This window comes from Sinocyclocheilus grahami, unplaced genomic scaffold, assembly GCF_001515645.1.
Source record: "Sinocyclocheilus grahami isolate Dianchi unplaced genomic scaffold, SAMN03320097.WGS_v1.1 scaffold48.1, whole genome shotgun sequence".
NCBI lineage: Eukaryota > Metazoa > Chordata > Actinopteri > Cypriniformes > Cyprinidae > Sinocyclocheilus > Sinocyclocheilus grahami.
In genome coordinates this window covers 3,537,163-3,563,268 of record NW_015505227.1, presented here as the reverse complement: position 1 = coordinate 3,563,268, position 26,106 = coordinate 3,537,163, and the positions used below count along the sequence as shown (strand labels likewise).

General features: G+C 38.8%; 2 protein-coding genes across 3 annotated transcripts in view; both read left to right on the top strand.

Annotated features, from left to right (window-relative positions):
• Window positions 1–16,900, top strand: part of LOC107582944 (stAR-related lipid transfer protein 9-like) — a gene marked incomplete at its 5' end in the record, with an annotated part of 40,023 nt that extends 23,123 nt beyond the window's left edge. The window contains 15 exons of the mRNA XM_016268969.1: window positions 10–92; window positions 1,282–1,343; window positions 1,668–1,840; window positions 2,133–2,586; window positions 3,018–10,076; window positions 11,440–11,637; window positions 11,721–11,904; window positions 12,010–12,150; window positions 12,239–12,332; window positions 12,417–12,577; window positions 12,656–12,720; window positions 12,795–12,997; window positions 15,806–15,885; window positions 15,977–16,135; window positions 16,235–16,900. Coding sequence (XP_016124455.1) covers window positions 10–92; window positions 1,282–1,343; window positions 1,668–1,840; window positions 2,133–2,586; window positions 3,018–10,076; window positions 11,440–11,637; window positions 11,721–11,904; window positions 12,010–12,150; window positions 12,239–12,332; window positions 12,417–12,577; window positions 12,656–12,720; window positions 12,795–12,997; window positions 15,806–15,885; window positions 15,977–16,135; window positions 16,235–16,336 — 9,218 coding nt within the window. The remainder of the gene's footprint in view (window positions 1–9; window positions 93–1,281; window positions 1,344–1,667; window positions 1,841–2,132; window positions 2,587–3,017; window positions 10,077–11,439; window positions 11,638–11,720; window positions 11,905–12,009; window positions 12,151–12,238; window positions 12,333–12,416; window positions 12,578–12,655; window positions 12,721–12,794; window positions 12,998–15,805; window positions 15,886–15,976; window positions 16,136–16,234) is intronic.
• Window positions 16,901–20,316: 3,416 nt separating this feature from the next.
• LOC107582900 (spectrin beta chain, erythrocytic-like) overlaps window positions 20,317–26,106 on the top strand; it is a 34,787-nt gene continuing 28,997 nt past the window's right edge. The window contains exons 1-2 of one of the 2 annotated variants that reach the window (XM_016268928.1): window positions 20,317–20,542; window positions 24,664–24,902. In XM_016268928.1, coding sequence (XP_016124414.1) covers window positions 24,746–24,902 — 157 coding nt within the window. In that variant the 5' untranslated portion in view covers window positions 20,317–20,542; window positions 24,664–24,745. Of the gene's footprint in view, window positions 20,543–23,410; window positions 23,460–24,663; window positions 24,903–26,106 lie in introns of those variants that run through there. The other variant, XM_016268929.1, reaches the window with a different exon arrangement.

Sequence of the window (26,106 nt, the reverse complement as noted above, 5' to 3'; positions counted from 1 at the left end):
TCCCCTAAGGTGCAGTGATTACCTTAGGAGGACTCCATAAGTTCAGGTTCAACCACCCTGCAGAGGCGGCTATTCTGAGGGAGAGAAGACGGGTACAGTCCATGCTTTGTAATGCATATATCCACTAAAATGACCTTGAGATTGAAATAGCATCACTTGTTTGTGAATGCGACTTGTTTTGATATTTTGCATCTATGTCATTCAGACATTTTTAAGTATGCCTTATTTATGTTTTAGACATTTTTTAAGTTGTCAAAAGAGTTGTTAAAGGGTTAATTCACCCAAAAATGACAATTGTTATAATTTGCTCATTAAACATGATGATTAGACATCGTTACATACCAGAATTTTTTTTTGTTTTATAAAGTTACTACAATAAAACATAATGCACAAAATTTAGTACTTAGAAATCTCAGTGCTTCCCACAGACTTACTTATGTGTGGTGGCACTTCCCCTGGGGAAAATATATACAGCATGTAATGTAAATATAAAACAGCAGATGGGCTTATTGAAAGTGCAAATTAATTTTCTGCCAGCAGGAGGCGCATTTGGAGCAGCAGAAATAGCGGTTTCCCCGGTAACGGCTGTAATCATTGCAGCGCTGCGCTCATGAACGCTACTTTATCAGGCATTATAGGAAAGATTAAATGAAAATGACATCAAAACTTTTCTGAAGACAATCGGTTCCCTTCAAAAAAGATACATTCATATAAAAACACCAATGCCACGTTTTGATTTTGTAATAGTGCTCATGTTTATTCAACAAAGTCAAAGCCTTTTTGAAAATCTATTTGTGGTGGTCAGTGTTGATATTGTGGCAGGCCACCACAAATAAATCAATGTATGAGAAACCCTATATATATATGTAGAGTTGTAGACTCTCTCTCTCTCTCTCTCTGCGGCACTACCCCCAGGGGAAATATATAAAACAGCATATGGTCTTATTGAAAATGCAAATTCATTTTATGCCAGCAGGAGGCGCTTTTGGAGTGGCAGAAATAGCGGTTTCCCCGGTAATGGCTATACACAAAGCAGTGCTTGCGCTCATGAACGCTACTTAAGCATTATAGGAAAGATGAAATGAAAATGGCATCGAATCCTTTCTGAAGTAAAAGTTTTTTGGAAAATCTATTTGTGGCAGACAGTTTTGATATTGTGGCAGGCCACCACAAATAAATCAATGTATGAGAAACCCTATATATATATGTAGAGTTGTAGACTCTCTCTCTCTCTCTCTCTATATATATATATATATATATATATAATTTTTTTCTATGCAGACCAGTGATGGAGGTCTGGTCTACAACTCTACAGAGCTCAACTCATCCAGTTCTGACATAAGGTAAATGTTTTGATCATTCAAGAGCAGTACATTTTTGAACCATAGATATATTGTACAAGTTCATGGTGTTTCTAAATGTTGAACTGGTAATGAGCCCTCTGGAGAAACTGTTGTTTATAGAGTTTACATGGTGTTGCTTGGTTACTATAGTGAGAATGCAGACAACAAAAGAAAGGAGGGATGGAAGTAAACTAGTTTGTTTGCTGTGTTATTGTAACTTTCCTTAGATCTTTTGTTTCATATTTTTCAGAAGTAGTGGTCATATATCTGGTTGGCTGGTGCATCAATCTCCAGCGTATGAGTTTGTGTCTGTTGTGTGCTCAGGGTTGCAGGAGCAGGTTGTCATGAGAACGGCAATGGGACGGCTCCCAGACAGCGACTAGAGGAGCAGCAGTGGTACATAGAGTGTTTACGAGAGGAGATTCAGATGGAGCAGAAAAGAGCGGAGAGAGATCTGGAAAGAGAGCAGGCACGTCTCCGACAGCAGCACACTGAGAGTGAGTTGTATTCAAATGCATGTTTAGCATTCAGAAAGGTTTAAAATATATAAAATGCTCTTCAGTAAGTAACTTTATTTCTCCTGAAATGTAGGCTTTTAAGAAATGGATTAAGACATTGGTTATATTTGACACACTTTGTGCTGAGATATTTTTATTTTGGCAGCACATACACGGTCTTAAACAAAGCTTAAAACAAATGAATATTGAATACCTGACAATAAGAAATCATCCAAATTTCAAATATAAAGCCTTACCTTACTCTAAACTCTGGTTTCTTTTGCATCTAAAGTCAAGCAGTGGATCGTGCAGGAAAAGCAACGGCTTGAAGCCCACAGGGAAAAGGGAACATTGGAGTCAGGGGTTCAGACAGATCTCATACTTCATAATGGACTATCAAGTCAGATGATGAAGGAGAAAGGCAGTGCTGAAAGAGTCCCACCATCACCTTTAATGGGTGACTGGAAAAGAGTGGTGCAGGAGGAGCTGCTGAAGCACCATGCATTGCGCAGAGCTGAGAACCGTGTGCGCCGCAAAAGGTTACATTACCAACTGGAGAAGATTGCACGAAAGCGCCATCTGTTGGAGGTGAAGCGAGTGCTGCAGAGGCTAGAAAATGAGCTTCTACAAGGGGGCGACCTGGGCTACCCCTCAAAGTCCAGGGGACGTCCAATGACTTTACGAAGGCATTCATTTTCTGCTGATCTGCTGTCCCGACTGTACCCCCAGCACACTCCTATTTTCAGGTGGGTGTAATCATTTGCTGAGAGTGACGAAAGGCTCTAAAGGAAGGGTTGTGTGGAAAGCCCTTATATGGAGATGATGCATGCATGCTAACCTTTTGCATGAGATCACTCAATTATAATCATTTGGATTTATTAATATTAGAGCAATGTTAAGAACAAATCCAAGTGTTTTAGGCAGATTTTTTTTGTGACAAGTTCTCCTTTGCATGCAAAAATAAATAAAACAATGCAATTGTAAGTGAATGAGACCCACTGTGCATGCTTTGGAGTTTACCTGGTCTAAAGAATAAAGTAGTAAATCTTACCGAACAAGGTGTTATTCATGTTTAGATTACATTATTATTTAAAACGATTATTTCAATAACACCAAGAACAGTGGATTGTGTTTTTACTTTTAAAAATATAGATTTTTTTTATTTTTCTCTAAACAGCCAGTTCCTCAAAAGGAATAGATCTTCTGAGTTTACAGTGTCTCTATCTGGCTTTGCTTGTGCCACTAAATGGGAATCAGATGAATGTCTCCGAGATCAAAAGATTAGAAGACGTTCAAATACAATGCCCTCAAGATATGACCAAGGATCCTCAAGTTTGGCCAGTTTTTCTGACAGCATCAAAAGTCCCATAAAAGATGCAAGTTCAACTGATGCTACAAAATTAAGAACTGCCTCCTCAAAGTTGATAGTCAAGAACAGCACAAGTGTCCAAGACAAGAATTGTCTGGACTCAAACACCAAAGCCACAAGAAAAGTATTACCAATAATAAAACAGAAAAGTTCTGTGAAGGGAACAAAGACTCTGTCTCAAGGTGGAAATAAAGGTTTGGAGACCATCCGCAAGGTTTTTTCCCACTCCGTTGGCTCTGGGTTCAGAAGTGCTTTGGGAAAAGTTTTCCGCAAGCCACCATCAGGCTCACGGGGACATAGAAGTGTAAAATGTGTGAATAAAACGATAAGTAAGCTTAATGAGAAATCAAACAAAAACAAGACTGTGAAAGACTTTGAGCAAAAACAGGAAAATTGCCCTATCAAGTCGACAATGTCTTATGAAAGTTTGGAGCAGCTTACCTCACTAAAACATATGCAACAGAGACAATGGCGTAGTGCAGAAGTTCTAACGAGTACCAAGCAATGGGTTGCAGTGCAAAAAGAAACAGCTGAATGGGTGGAACATGGTGGTTGGGAGGATCCGAACAGATCTTCAGATTGTGATAGTATCTTCTCATTGGATTCACTGTCATCAGCTTATGCTACAGTTCTGGCTGAGCAACTTCAGCAGGAGGAATGTGATTCCAGTGACGCTGAGAGTGAAGACAGTCAGATGTCTCAAGATTCTCTTGTTATGGAGAGCAGTGGGAAGCATGTGACTGCCAGACCAATGCTGAGGTTTAAAAAAGTTTCAAGCCACTTAACCACCTCTACAATACGGGCTTCATGCAGCTCTCAGGCAATTGGCAATAAAGAGCAGATGAGAATATCCAAAGATGTACCTGCAGAGGTTTTCTGGAGCCTTAATGGTAGTCAGAAGTTGAAAACGGAGAATGGCCAAGGCATGGCTAGAGAGCCTTCACACATCTCTTGTCTAGCATCTGAATCAAGACCTTGTAGTGGTGCAAGTATGAGAGAGACAGAGAATCTACTTGCTCTTACTGATGCTTGGTCATCTACTGATGCAGCGGACAGTCCCAGAATCATCAGGGCTTCAGGACACTTGATCAAACAGGATCCACACACACTAATAGAGAGCAGTAGATGCCAAAGCTCTACAAGCCTGGATCTATCAGACAACATGAATGCCTCAGAAAGCCAGAGCTCACCTCTTTCTGACTCCACTCAGGATGGAAATACAACACTTGAAGAACAAAATGACACATCCTTTGAAAATACCCTGTTGTTAGAGAATGATCTCAGTTTTATCCCAGGGCAGGAGAGCTATTTTAATGAACTGACTACCAATGCAGGACCATGTACAACTCACACAGTCTGCGACTCTACAGACTCTTCAGATGGGGAAGCAGACCCAAATACCCCAACCACTGAATATGAACCACTGAATCCCACTGTGACTGAAGCATTGCTGATCAACTCTTGTTCCAACGATGGTGAGATCTCAATAAATACCACTTGCTTCCCAGTTAACTCTAGTAGGGAAGATTTACATGTTAGAGAGGAGCCATCATCATCCCCAGTGTACCCTGAGGATTGTTCTCTGAAGTCAAACTTAAACCTGACAGCAGGTTATCAGGTTTCAACATGTGACAATGCAGGAGATCCAGAAGTTAAAAACTCAAAAGCAGCACAGATTCTAAATGAATCACACAACAATGCAAGCTTTGCCAATGACAAAACCATTGCACAATGTGATGAAGAAAATAAGTACTTCTATACAAAAGAGTGCACAGAAATGGCTTGCACAACAGATACCAAAGATTATGCATTGACAATCGAACAATCAGACAAGCATGGTGGAGAAGTTAATAGATTTGTCAGAAATGGAGAACACTTTGGTGTACAGTTGGAGAATGAGCCAGTCATTGGAGCTTGCAAAATGAAAGACCCTCATGCAGGCTTTGTGGGAAATATGAAGCTTCCAAAGAAAAGTTATGAATATGTTTCAGACACTGAGACAGCACTTTTAAATATGGATCAGGAACTGTCGTCTGCTTGTTCAATAACCAATGCAGAACCTGTAAAAAATATATCTCTTTTGAAAAACTGGCTAACACCTGATATGATGGAAAACACTGATCAAGAGATGGAAGACAAAAAAATTAAAAATGCACCATTAGCCAGTGATGATCCCAACACTTTAATCAGCAAAGATCACATTAATACTTTTAGAAATGACAGTAGTGTATGTGATAGTGGGCTGACACAAACAAATTGTACTAGCCTGAAATCCACTAGGAGTCCAGAGATTAAAAACGCTATTGACAACAGTACAGAGGATAGAAAATATGCAGGCCAGATTGCGGAAAGAAAGGCCAATAACCGATATTTTCAGATGAGTGACTCTGCAATTAATGATAAAATATCAGAGGTGGTGAAAGAACATTTTATGATGTCTCTAAGAGAAGACTACAGTGAAGATCAAGAGCCAAACACAAAGAAAGAAAATACTTCTTCAGCTAAACTTGATCATTTGAAGTTCAAAACAAACAAACATGAATTTAATTACAAAAGTAGTCAGGCTGGACATAGTGAGAGTAATAGTTTCCAGACTTTCTCATGTATGTCAAAATCAGAGATTCATACAGACAACTCTACTGTGCACTTGGATAACGGCAATGCACAAACAGAATTAAGACATTCTTTGACTTTAAAGGACCACACAGTCTTGAACTCCAGTGGCACAGAAGAGCATATTGTAAGGAAGAAAGTTGAACAAGAAAGTCCAAAATGTGGATATGTCAGTGATAACATGGAATCAGTACTATACTGCACTATACAGGAACAGAGCACAGATAAACTAAAAACAAGTGAATCAGTGGTGTCGTGTGTCAAAGAAACTATTATTGATGTGAATACATCAAAAGAGAACATTATTGTCTGCACCCAACTGAGAAAAGATTATGCTGATGCTTCAAACCCTGTTCAAAGGAAACATTGCATCAGCGAAGGGGATTTAGAGGGTGGTAGAGTCACAGTATTAAAACCACTGCTTCCCTGCATGTTTGCACATGATACTTTATCTCTTAAGCTGACAAATGGGTTGGAGAAAGTTCAGAAAGTAAATCACTGCTTGCACCAGAATGCACAGGTAGTTGACAACAAAACAAAACTGATCTCTAAGGAAATGCACAATTGTGATGATAAACCACTAACCCATGGACATTCAAGACTTCTGAATGAAACTTTGTGCTCACCAAGTGAAAACTGTTTTATGAAAGTCTCAACTCCAGGAAAGTCCAGTAAATGCAGCATTCCTCAGGTGTCATTGTCCTCTGACGCAACAGTGAAACATACTGTCTCAGGTATACACTCCGAATATGTAGCTGATACTTTTCAGCAAACCATGGAGGCACAAAATAAAAAGATATGTTCATATAACTCTTCAGTATCAAGTATGGAAGATTACCACTCAACAGTGGATGGCAGTTACCCAACTCCTGAATCCCGGCCTTTAAGCAATCTTGCATTTTATGAATTTGGTCCAGGAAATCTTGGAAAACATAATGGTTGTGTCAGCCAAGATAAAACTGCCACTATCAGTAGTAATTGTGATAAAGATAAAGAAAGACCTGTGGAGCACATACTCAACAGTTACTCTAAAGATTTAAGAAAAGACGCCACCATTTCAGATTTAAGCCAGTCACCACAAAGAACACAAATGCACAATTTGCTTAAAACCTGTGAAACTGGAAAAATCAACAAGGATCAGTCAGTCTACACAAGTAATCAAATGGAAATGGTGGTTACATCTCAGTATAATGATGGAAGCATCAAAGGAATGCAAAGTTGTGATAAACAACAACTGAAAAATCAAGAGCCAAACATGCCTAAAAATCACCAGTCAACTTGTATGCAAAAAAGAGAGCCTGATAAATCTGTTAAGGTTTATCACAATGCAAAACAAACTCATTGCAGTCAAAATACAAAAGAATATTATAATAACACATGTAAATCTACAGACAGAGCAGAACATGTCACAGCAGCGAATGCTACAAAACATTTTGTTGGCAATGGTAATGATGACAGACGGAAAGGAAAACAAAAGCGATACAGAAAGGCCCACTTTATAGCACCTCCAAGTTCATCCACTGATTCTGCACCCGATTTATCTTTGGATGAAAGTACCACATCTAAAGGTCATGTGTCTCGTACCAAACCTGCTTCTCAAGCAAACCTGCTTCCTACCGGTCAAAATGCTCTTGGCAAATACAAAAGTTCTCCACTTGATGAACAAAGCATTCCTTTACCTTCAGCAATTAGTCAAAGATCATTAGAAGTACAATCAAGACAGAGATACACCCAGCAGCCTAGACAGATACTTACCATACGCAGCGAAGCTGGGATTGAGACAGTTGCATGTCAACAATATCATGGTTCTACTGAAGAAATGCCAATGATAGTGATGACAGAATCAAAGGATGATAAAGACATTACTTTAAGGAAAAGTGCTTCTTCCGAGGATATTTCAGTTTGTGTGGAAGACCATGCTCAGCCATTTGAGGAGACTGTCCCACAGACAAGAGATTCTGCAATGCATTTTGCTTCAAGTGATATTAACCCATTTATTCATTCAAGAACTACTGTGGCGGTTAACACAGCAGTCCACAAAAAGCAGGCCTTTGGAAGTGCAGCCAATTTATCCTGCAAACACTCTCCACTCAATAGTTCCAACAAGAATATGACGAGGTGCTGTAGTGTAGACAATGGCCTAAATATTCAGGACTCCCCTTTCAGTTCCCATTTGAGCGCTTATGTAAATCATAAAGGCCTCTCTAGCACACTGAGTAGTAATGAATATTCTAGAGATCAAATTTCTTCTGAACCTTTGCTGAAGGCAGCTTCCTATTCCTCTAGCAGTTCAAATAAGCAGACCCTAACAGCTTTGAAATGTGACCTTTACAATGGTGCTTCAGGTCAAGTTGACGAAATAGTGCTGGTCTACTCCTCTGAGTATGAATCTCAGGAACATCCGAGTCCAAGCAGGTGTGATCGAGGCACACAAACCATTGAGGTTAATAAGGACCTTAAAAGGAAGAGCCGTCACAGAAGAAGCAGCACCCAGACACCAGTGTCCAAACCAGGGAATGGTGCCCCAACCGCGTGGATAAGTCTGCAGAACATGTCTGAACATCTCTCTGACCTGATACACAACACCTCTGATCTTCTGGGGAACATACATTGTATGCGAACAGGGGAAAAGCCACCAAAATATGACCAGCCTAAACACTGTTTCCAGGTTTCTTCTGGCAGTAACTACAAGAGGGACTGTTGTACACAAACTTCACTGGACATTGGGGTCCAGACAGAGAACGCTCCAAGGTCAACAAATGCTACAGCCCATGAAGTAAATGTTATTGTTAAAGTCATTGGCTCAGATATTTGTAATGTGTCCCAGCTTGATGGTGATGCGAAGATTTTGAAGAATAAATGTGAAAGTGAACAGTCCTATGAAAGGATTAAAAGCCTGCCTGATTTACGTCCCAAAAGTTCAAAGGTGACTGAGAGTCAAGATTTTCTGATTCCTCCCCAAAAGGTTCTTTCATTAGAGACTCTTGTGCCAAATCAGGATGTTCCCACTTTGGAAGCATTTGAAGGAAACACAGTAGATAATTCCTGTAAGAAGTCTTCATCCAGCTACCTTGGAGCAAAACGATCGTATATGAAGCAAGAGGAGAAGCAGACTTGTCACAGAAATGCAAACCTAAGGAATTGCTTTAATAAACAAATTATGCTTATGGACCGTGCATGCTCCCCTATTCTTACAGTGAAGGCTGCAAGATACACCCAGCAAAGACAAGTAAAAACAACCCATGCTTCAACAAACCATAAAACTGAGGGACAAGAGAATCAGTACTCAAATGTAAACAACTTGCCATTGAAAAGTCATAAAATGGCCAACCATGAGAATAAGGTACTAGATCAGGAGAACCTTTGTATCCTTCACAGTAAAAATGCAAGAACAGCATCTACATCAGCATCATCTGTGACCTATGAAAACCTGAGTGACCTTAGTTGTCCAAATCTATGTGGATCTGATGACTTCTCAAATAGTATCTGTCCCCACAGCAAATGCATGAAAAATGAGAGGAATGAATATTCTCATGAAGTTGAAGACAGGGTCATAAGTAAACCCAACCATTCTCCAACTCAGCCACAAAGAATGTCCCTCTCCCCTCCAAGCAGTACCATTGGTGTCCAACTTGCATCCTCCTCAGGTAACGTCAGACAATCTAAAATGGAAAACGTAGAAAGACCTAATTTTTTAACTGTGAACCGTAATTTGAGTCACAGATCTTCCGAGTATGTAATAAAGAGTTGGGATCATTCAAAACAAAGTACTGTGCAACAGCAGGAAGATGACGTGATGTCTCTGGTGCCAAGCGAGTGCAACACAGATGTTCTGGTCAGCATCAATCCTCTGGCAGAATCCAGCACACTCAAAGAACATCAGTGGATCCCTAATAATCTGCCCATGCACAATAAATTTACTAACTGGTCTGGCATTAATCAGCAGCCACCATCAACACTTAGTAAAGTTCACAGACCAACTGGACAGCACTTGACAAAGCTCAGCCCCAGTTACTGGCAAGAGCCATCAGAGAAAACAGACAGGAGAGCACAAGAAATTGAGAAGCTGAGGAAAGAACGTGAGCAGGTTTTAGCCTCTGTACATATGGATCTGAGCCCTCATCAGCTGACTGTTGAACTCACAGAGGCCAAGCTGCATTATGGCCAAGGGGAAACAGACACTCTGCTTAAAATTCTCAAGTCTGGTTCTAAAAAGGCATCTTCAGCCTGTAACAAACAGGAGCTCCTTAACAGGTCTGTATGACCTGTGATTACATATTATTTGAAGTATTACTTCGAAGTGTACAATGAAGTTTGTACAATATTTAAAGCGGTCATGAACTGCCTTTGTTTTTTTTGTACTGTTCTTTGAGGTCCACTTATAATGTTATCAAGATTTTTACATAAAAAAAACATAATTTAGAAGTAATAGGTTATTTTCTGTCCTGCTTTGACGGCCCTCATCAAAACGTTCTGTTTTAAGTATAAGGCCCACTGCTATAATCGGCTAACAGTTGTGTATGTTTGACAGCCTAGATCCTTCATAGATGGACGCTACTGTGATTTAGGTTTAAAACGCATAAATACTCTGTATATATCAAACGATCTGTAACAATAGACAAAGCAATAGTGACCACATAATAAAAATGGTTACTCACACTTGTGTGGTGCGACATGACTGTCAGATCCAAAATAGTCGGCACAGCATTGTCTTTTATTTTCAATCTGTGTCAAATTGTGCCTTGTTTGTAAATGAATCCTCTGTAAAATAAAGTGAACAAAGGACCAAGTTCTTACTGATGTGGTCTGGCTTTAAAAAATAAAGTTTTAGCTTTTTTTTTCTGCATAGACCTGCATTTGCTGCTCTTCTCATTTACCTACTATAGGCACGAATCGGTGGGCGGGGCTAAACAGGCAGTGATGTAGAAGCAGGCATTATTCTTCTTCTGCGGAGGCAGTGTTTAGCCACACTATTACATCATAATGTGGCACATTCCACAACCTGTCGTTTTGACAGATTGGCTTCAATATAAGCTGTTTTTAGACGAACAAGAAAGTTTTGAGTTCTGAAACTTACAGAATGTTTTCATAACACAATGACCTCTTACATGTCAAAAGATCAAAGGAATTTTGATTTCTCAGTTTATGACCCCTTTAAAGTTTTTTTTTCTTTGGAAATACATTTAGGGTGCTTTCACACTAGCACTTTGATATGTACCCAGGTTTGTTTGTCATAAGAATTTGGTGCATTTGGATGATGTAAATGCCTCCAGCAGAAATTGATGTTCTTTACAAACATTTGCAATATATTTGATCATATAGACACAAGCACATTTCTGTGTTGACGCATGGGAAACCAAACCAAATGTTCAAAAGCCGTAGTACAAAACTGAGATGAACAACACTGTATTTTGCTGCCGTTTCCTACATGGTCATTAACAAGCAATAAAACCTGTGGTTTAGACCCCAAAAAATATAGTGCATACACAATGCACTCAAACTAGGGCCAGGGTAGGGGAGCATTCCAACCATGGTTCAAAGCAAGCAATTGGACCAAGTGTGAAAGCACCCGTAGTTTTCAGAGCTTGTTATAAATAGAATTCTATTCTGTCATCAGGCACAGGAAGAGCATTGAAAGTTTGAGAAAAGACAGAGAAGCCCGTCTCCAGCTGTGCCGTCGGGCTCGGAGCCTCAGTCCCAGTAAGCATCGGATCCCTATAAATTATGAGGAGCAATCTCAAAGAGTTTCAGACCTGCCAAGCAGACGCAGGGAATATCTGCAGCAGCTCAGACAAGAGATTGTCGAAACCAGCAGGTGATTTGAAGTTACATTTTAAAAGTTAAATTTCATTGTAATATCCTAGAATTCTACATACTGAACCAGATGCTCTTCCACAGAGTTCCTGATTCACCAAGAAGGGAGGGTCAATGTCCATCTGACATTGAGCTTCTATTGCGTGACTACAGTCGAGCCCGTGAGGAGGCAAGAGCAGAGATTGCACGTGCACGAGACCGACTCCGTGAGAGGACCGAACAGGAGAAGAGACGACTACAGCAGCAAGCTCTCTCAAAGGCAGTGAAGGTCAGTGACACTTGATCATTTTTAAAACTTAAAAGAATCAAGAATGATCAACCTTTGCTGTTTTAAAATAGTTTTGCATAATTTCTTTCCCTGTGTCTTATGTAGGATGACCTGCGGTTTCGCACACGCATTAGTAACAGTACTTTATGTAGTGGTTCGAACCTGAGTCTTTCCTCAGGGCCCACTTCAGGGTACAACAGCAGCAATGCTGCCTTACTTAAAGATATTACCTCACCATTAATACAGGTAAGGAACCACACTAAAAAGTTTAACATGCTTCCATAATATTTTAATTTAAAATGCTATTTTTCAAGCTCTTCACCTCATTCCTCAGGTAAACAGAGTCTCAGAATTTAAAGTAAGGACTCGACCTCCGGTGATCCCGTTGCAGACTTCAAAAGCTCAGCGTAGATGGCTTTCAGTCCAGGGTGAGTGATAACCCATAAACAATTGAAAACCCAATGGCTATGTTTCGAATCCACTTAATTAATCAGATCTCCTATTCTCTCTAGATGTCAGCCTGGAGACATCTGTGACTGGATATGAGTCCTCCTCCACTCCATCATCTCCTCCCTGTGCTCGACAGCGCACTCTCTCCTTTGGCTCTCCTTCATCTATATCAACTTCATATCAGGATATCGCAGACTGTACTCTTGCCAGTGCTATTTCTGAAGTATGCTACTTTCACGTTTCAAAATATTCAAGAGCATGTCGATATCAAATGCTTCATGGACTTGCTTGTTTGTTTCAGGTATATTTGGCCTCTGGGGGTGATGCGAGGAATCTGTTGGCTGGCAAGGCAGCTGCTGGTTGGAGGTACACTAATTTGCATATTCTGCATGTATAAGCCTCTTAGATGTATTCCGTCCTCACATTCCATTTCTCACCAGGCAACAAGGTGTGGAGAGAGGCGTTCAAGTCTTCCACAAGGCTACTTCCAAACCCTCAGCTCATGGGTTTCTTGGAGCAGTTGAGCTGGAGAGACCTTTGGCCAGTCTGTGGTCTATAGTTCGAGATCACTCAAAGACTCACCTGTACCACGAGTCTATTAAATCTGCCTGGACACGACCACTGGACAAAAGCACACAACTAGGTAAAGCTCAGTGCACAATATATGATTTTGACAAATTTCTGGGATTGTAAGTGATTTCTTTTGTTTTAGGGTAAAATCATGAGTCTTTGATCATCTAGTGTCACATGTTCACTGATGGGTAATTAATGTTCTTTTGTGATGCTACAATGTGACCACACCCAAGGCTTGCATGCACTGAATAATCAGTACGTGGTTTCTTTAAGTCTTAATTGGCCTTTCCATAAATTAAGACCTAAGAAGATCATAAATCAGAGCAGAAAGTCTTAAAGGGATAGTTCACTCAATAATGAAAATTGTCATTAATTACTGACCCTCATCTCATTCCAATCCTGTAAGACCTTTGTTTATCTTCGGAACACAAATTAAGATATTTTTGATGAAATCCAAGAGCTTTCTGACCCTGCATAGACAGCAGTGCAACTACCACATTCAAGTCCCAGAAAGGTAGTAAGGAGGATATCATTAAAATAGTTCATGTTACATCAGTGGTTCAACTTAAATTTTACAAAGCTACGAGAATACTTTTTGTATGCAAAGAAAACAAAAATAACGACTTTATTCAATAATTCTACTAGAATCAGAATCAGAATGAGCTTTATTGCCAGGTATGTTTACACATACGAGGAATTTGTTTTCGTGACAGAAGCTTCCAGAGTGTAACAGAATGACAGTGACAGAACAAAAAACACAGATAATAAAAAATAGAACAAGTAAATAAGGAATAAAAATATATAAATTGACAGTTGTATGTGCAAGTATATTACAATAGACAGTTTTTGTATGTACAGGTACTGTATATTATGTGCAAATTTGAGGTGTAGACTGAGTATGTGTGTACAGAGTACAGAGTACTGAGTACAGAGCTCTGTAGCGTCGACCAGATGGCAACAGTTCAAAGAGGGAGTGTGCTGGATGTGAGGGGTCCAGAGTGATTTTGCCAGCCCTTTTGCTCACTCTGGATGAGTACAGTTCTTGGAGAGAAGGGAGGGTTGTACCAATGATTCGCTCAGCAGTCCAAGTCCAATAATTTTGGGTTTCTTTGGGACGGGGATGATGGTGGAGCGTTTGAAGCATGAAGGGACTTCGCACAGCTCCAGTGATCTGTTGAAGATCTATGTGAAGGTGGGGGCCAGCTGGTCAGCACAGGATTTCAGACAGGCTGGTGTAACACAGTCTGGGCCTGGTGCTTTTTTCCTTTTCTGCTTCCGGAAGACCTGGCGCACCTCGTCTTCACTGATCTGAATTGCAGGTGTGGGTGAGGGGGGGGTTGCTGGAGGTGTGAATGGTTGTGTGGAGAGGTGTTCAGGGCGGGTGTGGGGTGTTATTTCAAACCTGCAGTAGAACTCGTTCAGATCGTCTGCCAGGTGTTGATTCTCCAGTGTTGGGGGAATCTGCTGCCATTCATGAGAGTACCATGTCTGATGCGAGTAGAGAAGAGTTGTTGAACACTATACATGTCGCACAATCTGCCTTGTATCTCTTTGTGAGATCATTGTTATCTTAAAGGAGACATATTATGCCCCTTTTTACAGTATGTAATATAAGTATCTGGTGTCCCCAGAATGTGTCTGTGAAGTTTCAGCTCAAAATACTCCACAGATCATTTATTATATCATTTTGAAAATGCTTATTTTGAATGGAAGCAGAAACACTCTGTATTTCGGGCCTGTTTCTTTAAATGCAAATGAGCTTCTGCTCCCCACCCCCTTTTCCAGAATAGAGCTATGCCATTACAACTCGGACCTGCTAAAAACATCTGTTTTGGTTCTGATTATCATGTTTATTGCGCTGAAATCATGCGTTTTAAACCATATGAGTTTAAACTTCTGATATACAGTTTTCTGAGTGCACACATCCGAAGCACACGGACAGAAAGTGGCTGTCACAGCATGTGAGTACTAAACTAAGTTCTCATTCACACACAAGTTATGTCTGTGAAGGTAAACTGCTGGAAATAAATTGCACGTTTATTTTAGATCCGTGTGGCAGCACCGGTTTCGGCACCAATGTAACACCGTTCGTAGTTTGGGAAGAAGGAGGCGTGAACCGGCGGACGTTCAAACAAAACTTTAATAATAAAATAAACACAAAATAGTGCGACAGCCCCTCGTGGACGACTGTCATGCACAAACAGAACCAAAACACAAAATAAAATCCAGGCCTGGTCCTCTCTCGTCCAACACTGTCGTCACTCCTCCTTTTATCCTTCCGGAGCTCCTCCGTGGGACTCGAGACCGGTGAGTGACGCAGGTGTCGCGCATTAGCATTTACTCCACCTCGCTCCGTTCCCACGGCTCTCGGCCCTGCCCCTCTCGTCACAGAGACTCAAAATAGTGTTCTGTGCTCGCCTGTGCAGCCAATGACAGAACAGTTAGCATGTTTTGCTCAAACTTTCGCCATGGCATTAGAACTGGAACACCGTTGTCGCTTGCGAAATCAAAATGACGGCGCCGTGGGTGGAAACTTACAGATTAAGGAGCGGTAATATTATAATGAGATCCCTTTGCCACATCACCAAGGGAGTGAAATCTGACACACTCGTTTTTTCAGATGGTGGCAGAAAAAGGCTTACCAAAACACATTTTTCACATTTCCTTGGTTGGTGGATGCACTGGGGACCTGATTATAGCACTTAAAAAAGTCAGATTTTCATGATATGTCAGATTTAAAGAATTCGAAAAATTGTTGAGTAAATAGCAGGCTTAATAGGTAAAATATAATGATTATTACTTACCTTCAAATGCAGGGCAAAAGCAAAATGTACCTTCACTGATTGTATTGCTTAGTCTTGTCTTTTTCTTCAATCAGTCTATCTTTTGACGGATGTATCCAACTGCCAGCTTAAACAGCCGCGGGACTTCTGCTGCCTCAGTACAGAATCTAAACAGGTGTTCTTTACAGTCTATTCTGTGATTAGCTTTATTCAAAAGTACTTTGCCTGAATCACACATTCATTTTGTTCTGACCTCTTTTCTTTAGGATGATATGTGGGTGCTGGCCATGCAGTCTGTATTTGAGGAGACACTGCCACGTCCCAGTGTGGATACTATTCGAGGTGAGATTCTACCCAGCGCTTGGATACTTCAACCCAGACAGCGTAACGGTCGAGAGTTAGTCACTGTCATCTACTTGTTACAAGTAAGATAGCTTGCCCTTGTATTCTTTCCTTCTTCGTGTATCAGTTTACTAAATTAGCATTTGCTAATTCCTCATTGTTTCCTGTGCGTCCCTCTATAGGTAGATTTGGGAAGCCCGTCCTTGGCTCCTAGACTGCTGAATACAGTGTCTAGGAAGCAAGCAGCAGTCATAGCAGACCTCGATTCTTTCTTCTCTTTATGACCAATCAGGTTACACATGTAGCAACAAGCACTTACACTAAACCCCTGAAGGTTTTTGCTAAGAATTGCACCTCATGTTTTTGCTCTTTACTTGATTCTTTTTCACATAGCACTGATGGTTATATTGTGTAACACATTATCTTGCCTTATTTTATGTTGTCTTTATTGTTGTTATTAGATAACTTTGCCCCCATATGCCAAAGTATTAATTATTGTAAAAAGATTATAAGTAAAATCCCAAAGCTATTTTTTTCATGCATGTATATAGTTACCACTTGATTATCATTTGCTATAGACTAAACTATGCATAGCTCTGTTATTTGTAAGGAAGGATATTCATGTAAAAACAATCAACTGCATTACAGTATTCTTTTAATGCATAGCATTGTCTTAAGCTACTATCAGAAATAACTAGTATGTAAAACTTGAACTTGACATCAGCTGTAGACTTTTTAAACTTTACTCTGTAATATGCAGTACTGTGCCTTTCATAAATATGTCCAGTTCCTTTCTTTTTTTTAAATGGGTTGTTTGCTGGTATTATAGTTTTTCAGTCATTTTCATTTTTGTTCTATATTGGCTGAAATGGGATAGATTGTCATAAAACTGTTATTGACTGCAGTGCTATTGTTGATATTGATATTTTCAGTATCAATATTTAAAATGTTATTTTCTTTTAAAGCCATTACATTTGAACATAGTGATCAAGAGGGCCTTTGCTCAAGCACTGTAGAATGATACAAGACCAGTAGTTTTATTTATAACTTAGCTGATCTGTAAAACCTTGTTCCCCCTGAAACTAAAAGTATACTATATAAATGAAGGATATTTCTTTTTTTAATTATATCACATTGTTTTAATATACTGTAAATGCCTTCTATAATATGCAATCTATTATCTAAATGTAAAATAATTCATCATTTATGTTTTAAAATGTTCTCTTAATTTTTGCTGTTTTTTATGTTTCTGTGGAAGAGCTTCCAAAATCTCAATGACTTTTAATTTATGATCCAGACCATATTTTTATTAAATACATTTGGCATTTTTCATGTTTCTTGTTTTCAGTCTTTATTTTAGTATTTACAAGTATCTCACTTGGTTTTTTAAGTGCAAGGCCATGACCACATGTGGGACCAAATTAATTTGTAAGGGAAAGTGGCTAGCATACATGTTTAAATGACTTTATGTAAATAACATATGAACTGTAATATAATATGTTTTGTATATAAAATATTAAGTATATATATATATATTGTATATTTTATATACAAAACATTATATTACAGTTCATGTTATTTACATAATATATATATATATATATATATATATATATATATACACACACAGATGCAAAAATGTGAGATGAGAGAACAAGGGTGAAGTATATGATCAAAATTGGAATTATATTTAATCTTTTTGTACCGAGGTTCTATAAAACATTGACACTTTACTCTTTGTGATTCTAAACTGCATTATTACATACCGCCGTTACCATGACGATCATCATTATCTGAGCCAGAGCCGTTCTACATCAACAGAGTTTGCAGCTCCGAGGTGACCGACCGTAATCCTCCAACCGACGATATGTAAAAGGCTATTTTTACTTTACGTAAATTTAGACTTTATTCTTTTTTGTATTAGTTTGTTTATCTGTAATTCTGTATATTCAGTATTTTTTAAATGTGGGAATCCCATTAACAAGTGGATTTAAAGACTGGCCTCAACAGGATATTTTCTGGTATGAAATCACTAAACTACATTTATAAGTGTAAGTAAGTTAAGTTGTTCAGATCTGTCTGGATTTTTAATCTGAAGTACTTGACCGTGAACAGTAGCGTGAATAACTTGGTTACTTGAACGAAGCAGTAAGCCCAAAAGATGATGATATCTCAGGCCATTAGTGGTGCGATGCAGACCTCTGGTAGTGATCTGATGTAACTGTTAAACATAAATCCTATCCAAACAACAAGCCCAAATGGTAAACAGGTGAGGTGAGTGATCAGGTAAGTATAATTTTAGCATTCCAATAAACAGAAATATGTATTAATTGTGGTGTCTGTTTGATTTTTACTACAGGACTGAAGGCCTAATCACATCAGAGTTGTTGGCTGTCAGGGACTCAGGTTCGATTCTGGCCTGAGTCTTTTCCTGAACACAATCCCCCTCATTCCCCCATTTGCCTGTCTGTTGCTACTGTCCTATCCAAAAAACAAGGCCACAAAAAAAAACAAAAAGGTGAACAGGTGAGTGATCAGGTAAGTATAATTTTTGCATTCAAATTAATCTAATCATGTAATAATAGTGGTGTCTCTTTATTCTTTATTACAGGACTGATGGCCTAATCACATCAGAGCTGTTGGCTGTCCAGCCGGAGTCATTTCCTGATCCCATTCCCCCTCTTTCCCCCACTGTCCTGTCTGTCTCTACTGTCCTATTCAAAAAATAGGTAAAAAAAAGGTAAACAGGTGCCTATAATGTATTTGTAGTCATTACGTAATGTGTTAATACTATAAGAGAATACAGTTGTTCGTAGTACTGTTAATTCCCAAGTAGATGACAAACTTTGATGTTGGCTTTTACAAAGCTAGACGTTTAAATGTTTTGTTGTCAGATAGACAGAAAGAAAGTCAGATGAAAACAAAAATAAAAATGAAATTTCAACCAGGCCGTATTAGACCACTTCAGACCCCATGTGACCTCATTACACTTAAAAGGAACCATCAGTTTAGTAAATTATATTTCTGACATAATTCAGAGGCTTTAACATGTCCAGAAAATGTTTTTGTTTCTAACACATTTTAGCATGTTGCTAGCATTTTTAAACACATTGCTAGTATGTCCTAAGCAAGGCTTTGCATGAAAGCCTTTTAAGTAAATTCAAGAAAAAGATTATTAAAACTTGAACAAGGTCAAACATGTGGCTTTAACTTGTGTAGTTGTGATTGATTAAAATGACACATTCCTTTATTGAAATAAAAATATTATTTGCAAATATAATTCTAGTTTTTATTTTTATATTTTTCTTTTTCTTTACTCATTTAAATCCCTTTAAACTCTTTTATTTCTTTAATTCCTTACTTTTTAGTAAATTATATTTCTGACATAATTCAGAGGCTTTAACATGTCCAGAAAATGTTTTTGTTTCTAACACATTTTAGCATGTTGCTAGCATTTTTAAACACATTGCTAGTATGTCCTAAGCAAGGCTTTGCATGAAAGCCTTTTAAGTAAATTCAAGAAAAAGATTATTAAAACTTGAACAAGGTCAAACATGTGGCTTTAACTTGTGTAGTTGTGATTGATTAAAATGACACATTCCTTTATTGAAATAAAAATATTATTTGCAAATATAATTCTAGTTTTTATTTTTCTTTTTCTTTACTCATTTAAATCCCTTTAAACTCTTTTATTTCTTTAATTCCTTACTCGAAATAAAAAGGATCAGTACATCGTGACAACATCACCAACCCAGGGTTATTTTGCATTGGAAAGTGTACATATAAAACTATAAATGATAGATTATATAACAAATATAGCTAGATTAAAGCAATACAGTAACTTGTAGCAAAATAATTTTAATAAATGTTACCAAATAAAGTAGTAAAAAAAAAAAAACTAACACTTGCTTCTCTAATCTTTTTGTATTCAATCTATTTGTTTTCTTTATTTATTATACAATTAACGAAAGCAAAAAAGGCCTCTAACACTAGCTTTCTCTATTCTTTTTTATTTATTATATGATTTAAAACAAAACCTTGCTATGTGTACTGCATTAAGCTAACTGAGACTTGTTAGAGCACTTGCATATCATTGCTCTTTGGTTGATTTCTTCCATTGTCCTCATTTCGTAACGAATTGTAAATAATTGTTTGTTTGTTTGTTTTATGCAGGGCTTGTGATATTAGAGGCGGGCAGTGGAAGGGTGGGGAACGCCATTTAAAGTCAGTGACTCTTGACAGGAATGCGCCTCCTCTCCTCTCCGCTTCACTGGTCTGCTTTATTTTTAACACTTTGGGTGGGTCAAACAGCGGCTGAGGAGAATGAGCGACCCTGCGCACTCCCTGCCCCTGCTGCAGCTCTCCCCCACTGTGACCTAGACCTCAGCGCCTCTCATGGGATTATTATTGCCCTTCAAATAACGGACTTTATTCTAAAGACATCGACAAAGAAGCGTGTCATTCTCCAGGACTGTTTTTCAGTTGTATAGGTAAGTTTACCGTTACATTTGAAACTCATAGAGGGCCTGTCTTCAGTTTGGGGTTCCCAATGTCATTTGATATTAGATGTATCAGAACAATTTGTTTCTGGTTTTGTTTGAATCACATCATATATATATTTGTATATCTCTGAATAGAATGTTTAATATAGCAGTGACACGTTTAATTAGCCTATTGTTCTTTTCGTAAAAGTATTGCACTCTTGTGAGAAGTGCAGCGACCTGTTGAGCACTGAACACTGTGTGATCAGTACAGATAAAAAGCCGTTGGAGGAAACATACTGGATACAAACCAACGCAAATAAGAACTGTTAATTTTCCTACATGCAGCAATGATCTGCTTTTCACTATGAGAACTTGAGAAATAGGAGTTAAACTCTTAATTTGATAACTATCATCTCTCATCTTTGTTCTATATGATCATTAATTTGACTATGTGAGCAACTGGTGGACCACATTGGACCAGAAACAATCCAGCTTGTTATATGTTTAAGGCAGTCAATCTGGATTTTGGAACATAGACCAGTTTGGGCATCTAGAAACTAGCCACCATGTACCATCAGCTACAGCTATCAGCTGGACTTTCCAACAGAGGATCAAAACACATTCGGCTGGTCTGTTTCTCATTGAATAAACAGAAGAAAGCTATTTCACAGCATTAGTAAAAAAAAAAACAATTTCAGTTTCAGGGAAAACGTATTTCTTCAAGGTGGTGTTTATACCCACAATTTACTTTAAACACAGAATAATACTCCAGTGCCATAGTGCCAGGCTCCAGCTGTTCCTACAGTAACATGGCACACACAGTGCGTCATGATTCATACCACACCTAAGTGTGGCCTCTCCTCTCACACATGTGAGAAATAACCTGCTGTGTCAGCTTCCTGGACAGTTGATAGCTGCCCTCTCAGCTTTGGTTGCAGAATTTGAGAGTAAACACACTGTGACATTATCATGGCTGTGATAGATATTATTAGCTAGAGATACAGCTCTTAAAGTATTTCAGTTACAGTTTTTATTTACATTTATGCATTTAGCAGACACTTTGCGACTTACAGTGCATTCAGGCTATACATTTTTTACCAGTATGTGTTCTCTGGGAATTAAACCCATGACCTTTTGCGCTGCTGCTAACGCAATGCTCTACCACTGAGTCACAGGAACACTACCGTGCTACTGTTATTACTGTGAACAATACAGTTACTACCAAATAGGCTATAATGTAATTTTAATATCCTAGAAATGTTCAGATTTAATAATCTAGCATTTGTAGATTTATAAACATTTAAATAGTTCACACAAAAATGTAAAAAATTAATTATGCCCAACTGCAAATGAGATTTTGATTTTCAGAAAGTATGATTTTCAGGGAACAAACAAAATAATTTTGGTCTGTTACTCACAAAGCTATCATATGGCTTGAGAAAACAAATCATAAGGACTTATTAAGGACTACTTGTCATTTTTGGAGCTTGACAGCTTGGTTACTGTATATTTACATTGTATGGAAAAGAGCAGCATCAATATTCTTCAAACTTTCTTCTTTTGTGTTCTATAGAAGAAAGAACGTCACACAGGTTTGGAATGACATTATGATTTTCTTTTTTAGGTGAATGATTTTTTCAAAGCAGTCCCTACTGTACCTCTTTTTCGGTTGAGATAGCACATACTTCGTCATAAACTGTATGTGTGCACGTGAGCATATTGCAGAGACAGAGACACCATGAGCAGAGAGAGCAGCAAAGTTGTGCCTCTTGTGATAACGGGTTTCCCGCTTGTGGGTGGAGAATAGTTCTTTGATAACACCCCCTCTGCGCTGGCCTGATACAGAGAGAGAGAGAAAAAAAGAGTGAAAACCACCATCACCACTCTTTCTGACACCTGTTGAGATTCTCCCCTTCCCTCAGTTCTTGAGCCAGATGTTGATTGTGTCATTCATTTCCATTTTGTATATTGCACAGCTGACGCCTGGCATTGTTACAGTACACTAACCCTGATGACCCACTACAAATAGTAGGTGAAATTCATTTGGTCCAGTGCTTTTCAATGGCCTAGATATTTGGAGCCAACTAGAGCAGAAGCTTTAGATTGTCTCAAGAAGTTCACTGCTAATGTTTAGCAAGGATTTCCCCCCCTAATTATCTGACTGAGACAAAACACGCAAGCAAATATCTGATCACGTAGCGCGTGACGAAGTAGGAAAATTTGTAAAGGGTGCTCTTCACATTCTTTAACCCAGAGGGGTTGCCCAGCCCCCCATTTAGGGTGATAAGACTACACATGAGCAACATGCCTCACAAAGATAGAACTATCTTAGCGGCTAACCTTCACCCGCCATTCCACAGTAGCACGCGCAAATACACACCCTCGTTAAGAGTGACGGTTAGAGGACATGTGCTGAAAATGGCGGCCTTTGGAATCTTGAGGGTGTAGAGAAACATTCTATAAGGAAAACAGGTATACATTTATTAATTGTATTAATGATTTATTTATTACTTATAGACAGGGACTAGCAGAGGGGCAGGTAATGATAGGAGGATGGGCAACTGCAAGAGTCAGTTTTTGGCATAAGTACCACTACAAATTTGCACATGTCCTCTGTAGAGTCTTAAAACTACTTTCATAAATGATTCTACTAGTCATGCTTCAGACATATATTTGTGTGAACATTTTGTGTTTTTCTAATTAAAAAACATTTTTCATTACAAGTTATTATCAATATAAATGTGAGTGAAAATTTGAATTTGAATTTAATTCATTTAATTAAATGTGATGATTTCTCATGAGCTCGTCTCTCTCTTTTTTCCCTTTTTATTTGCAGCAGCTCTTGAGCTGAAATGAACAATACCGATGATCATGTTATCCAGCACAATTTAAAAATGTTCCAAAGAGCATATTGTGCTTCGATGTAAGCACGAATGCAGATTCTTTATTATTTGTTATTTTGAAATGTTCAAAATTCTAAAACTTATTTATTCTATTTTTCAATTATAGTTACTGTGTGTTCCCCACTGTTCAGTGGTGGCCAAAATTATTAGAACACTAATAGTTTCACCAGCCAAAAAATGGGTTTAAGTCAGTTATTTCCATCTTTTGCTGTAGTGTCAGTAGGAAATATCAGTTTACATTTCCAAACATTCATTTAGCCATTAATTGTAATAATCCAGTGAGATTTTTGTTTGCACAAAGACCTACCTACTATGCACAAGTGCATCTAGGGCAAAAGCTGCTTTAAACGCAAAGGATGGTCACACCAAATGTTGATTTAATTTAGTAAATAGAAGTTGATTGATAAAGCAAATCTATTTATGACATTATTTTTGACAGCATCCTCATTTTACAGCATTTTTTACACAAGTGCCTAAAACTTTTAACAGTACTGTAGCTTTGCAGGTAGGTTGCTTGACGCATCTTGGAGACATTGCCACAGTTCTTCTGGATTTAGTCTGTCTCAGTTTGTTCTGTTTCTTCATGTCATTCCACACAGACTGGATGATGAAGAGACCAGATCTCTGTGTGGAGCACTGGCTGTTATCAGACTCTTTGTGCAAACAAAAATCTCACTGGATTATTACAATTAATGGCAAAATGAATGTTTGGAAATTTACACTGATATTTCCTACTGACACACTACAGCAAAAACATTTTAAATAGAAATAACTGACTTAAAGCATTTTTTAGCTGGTGAAAATACTAGTGTTCTAATAATTTTGGCCACCACTGTATATAAATAGGCTTATATAATCATGGTATGTGGGACACATAAAGGGGTTGTTCACATAGATCACATTTTTGCATTCTTGTACTTCAATGTTTTTCTATTTAAACATGCGCTAGACGATTATGTTGGACTATTGCGGTTGCGTCTTTTCCAGTTTCTTGCACATGACAAAGTGTTTTAAAAACAGACTTCTCAAGTTGCCTCAGGTTGCCTTTTTTTCCCCCACTGCCCATGTTTTGCATTTTTTGTGTGAACAGTCCCTTAGGTACAATTATCTAAATACAATGTGGTGCAAACAGAAATTTTGAAATGTAAAATGGTCACTTCAGTGCAAAATCTGAAAAAGATAAATGTGCACTTAAACTCCTCCTCCATCTCTTTCACCTTTCAGGTCATCCATCTCTGGCATTCCACTGTCTTGTCTTCGTGTGGCACGCTGAGGTGTTTGGTCCCTCTCATTTCTCTTCATCTCGATGGCAACTATGACCTCCACCACAGACTTTGACAATGCTGAAATCACTCAGCAGTACAGCCGCATCAACACCCGCTTCGAACTGTCTGACGAAGAGCTCGACAACGACAACAGCTCGGCCAGACTGTTTGAGCGCTCGCGCATTAAAGCACTTGCAGGTGAGTCGTCTCAAGTGACAAAACTGAGCACATGTTGCTTTGGCTTGGATATACAGAGTCCACAAATGTGCAAATACATATACAGATGTACAGGCAGCTGAACCCTATCCTCTCTTACCCCTCTTGACCAGCCAGGATCATTTGCACATACCCAGCATGCCTCGGTATGACTGAGCTGGACAGCTGCCCTGCCTGTCTGTACCCAATGCTTAAATCTCCGGGATGGTTGCAGGAGCTTGTAATTTTTGGCACACCTGTGGGGTCTGCTGCTCTGAGACAGCAAGTTTTAAATAGCAATTTCATGACCAGACTTACAAGACCCTTTCCAGGGACTGGGTAATCCACATAGGACAGTTATGAAAACTGTTTGAGTGACAGTACACTATCATACATTTTTTTCAGAAGAAAACGTGAGTGGTGCTTCACGATGCTGTGTGGTTGCTCGGGTTTTCTGAGTGGTTTCTGAGGCATTGTTAGGAGGTTGCTTATTGGCCCAAGTCAAAGCCTCATGGAAAGACCTCTTTGACTGCATTAACAGAGTACCAAGCGGCAACCTCCCCCTCTCTCTCTCGTGAAGCCAACAAGGAAGTGACTTAAACTGTAATTCATCAACTGGCCGCTAGAGGCTGGCTGCAAAAGGGAGTCAATCCCATAGACTCCCCATGTTAAAATGCCCAACTTTACAGCAGAAAAAAACATGTTTACAGCCTGGTTCAAAAAATTATTTTGGTCTATATAGCTAATTTTGAGCTTCATGACAACTGTGAGGGGGGTGAATTTTTTTATAACTCATCTGTTTAAATTATATTAAAGGGGTCATATGATGCTGCTAAAAATAACATTATTTTGTATATTTGGTGTAATGAAATGTGTTTATGCGGTTTAAAGTAAAAAAAAAACATTATTTTCCACATACTGTACATTATTGTTTCTCCTCTATGCCCCACCTTTCTGAAACGCGTTGATTTTTACAAAGCTCATCGCTCTGAAAAAGCGAGGTGTGCTATGATTGGCCAGCTATCCAGTGCGTTGTGATTGGCCGAATACCTCAAGCGTGTGACGGAAATGTTACGCCCCTCACATACTGTGATGCCCTGTCCGGCCGGAGCGACGAGACAACATTAAAACCCATTACAAACGAGGCATTTGTTGCATTCAGTGGGGAAATAATTACTGATTATAATGACTTATACTGTCTTTTTAC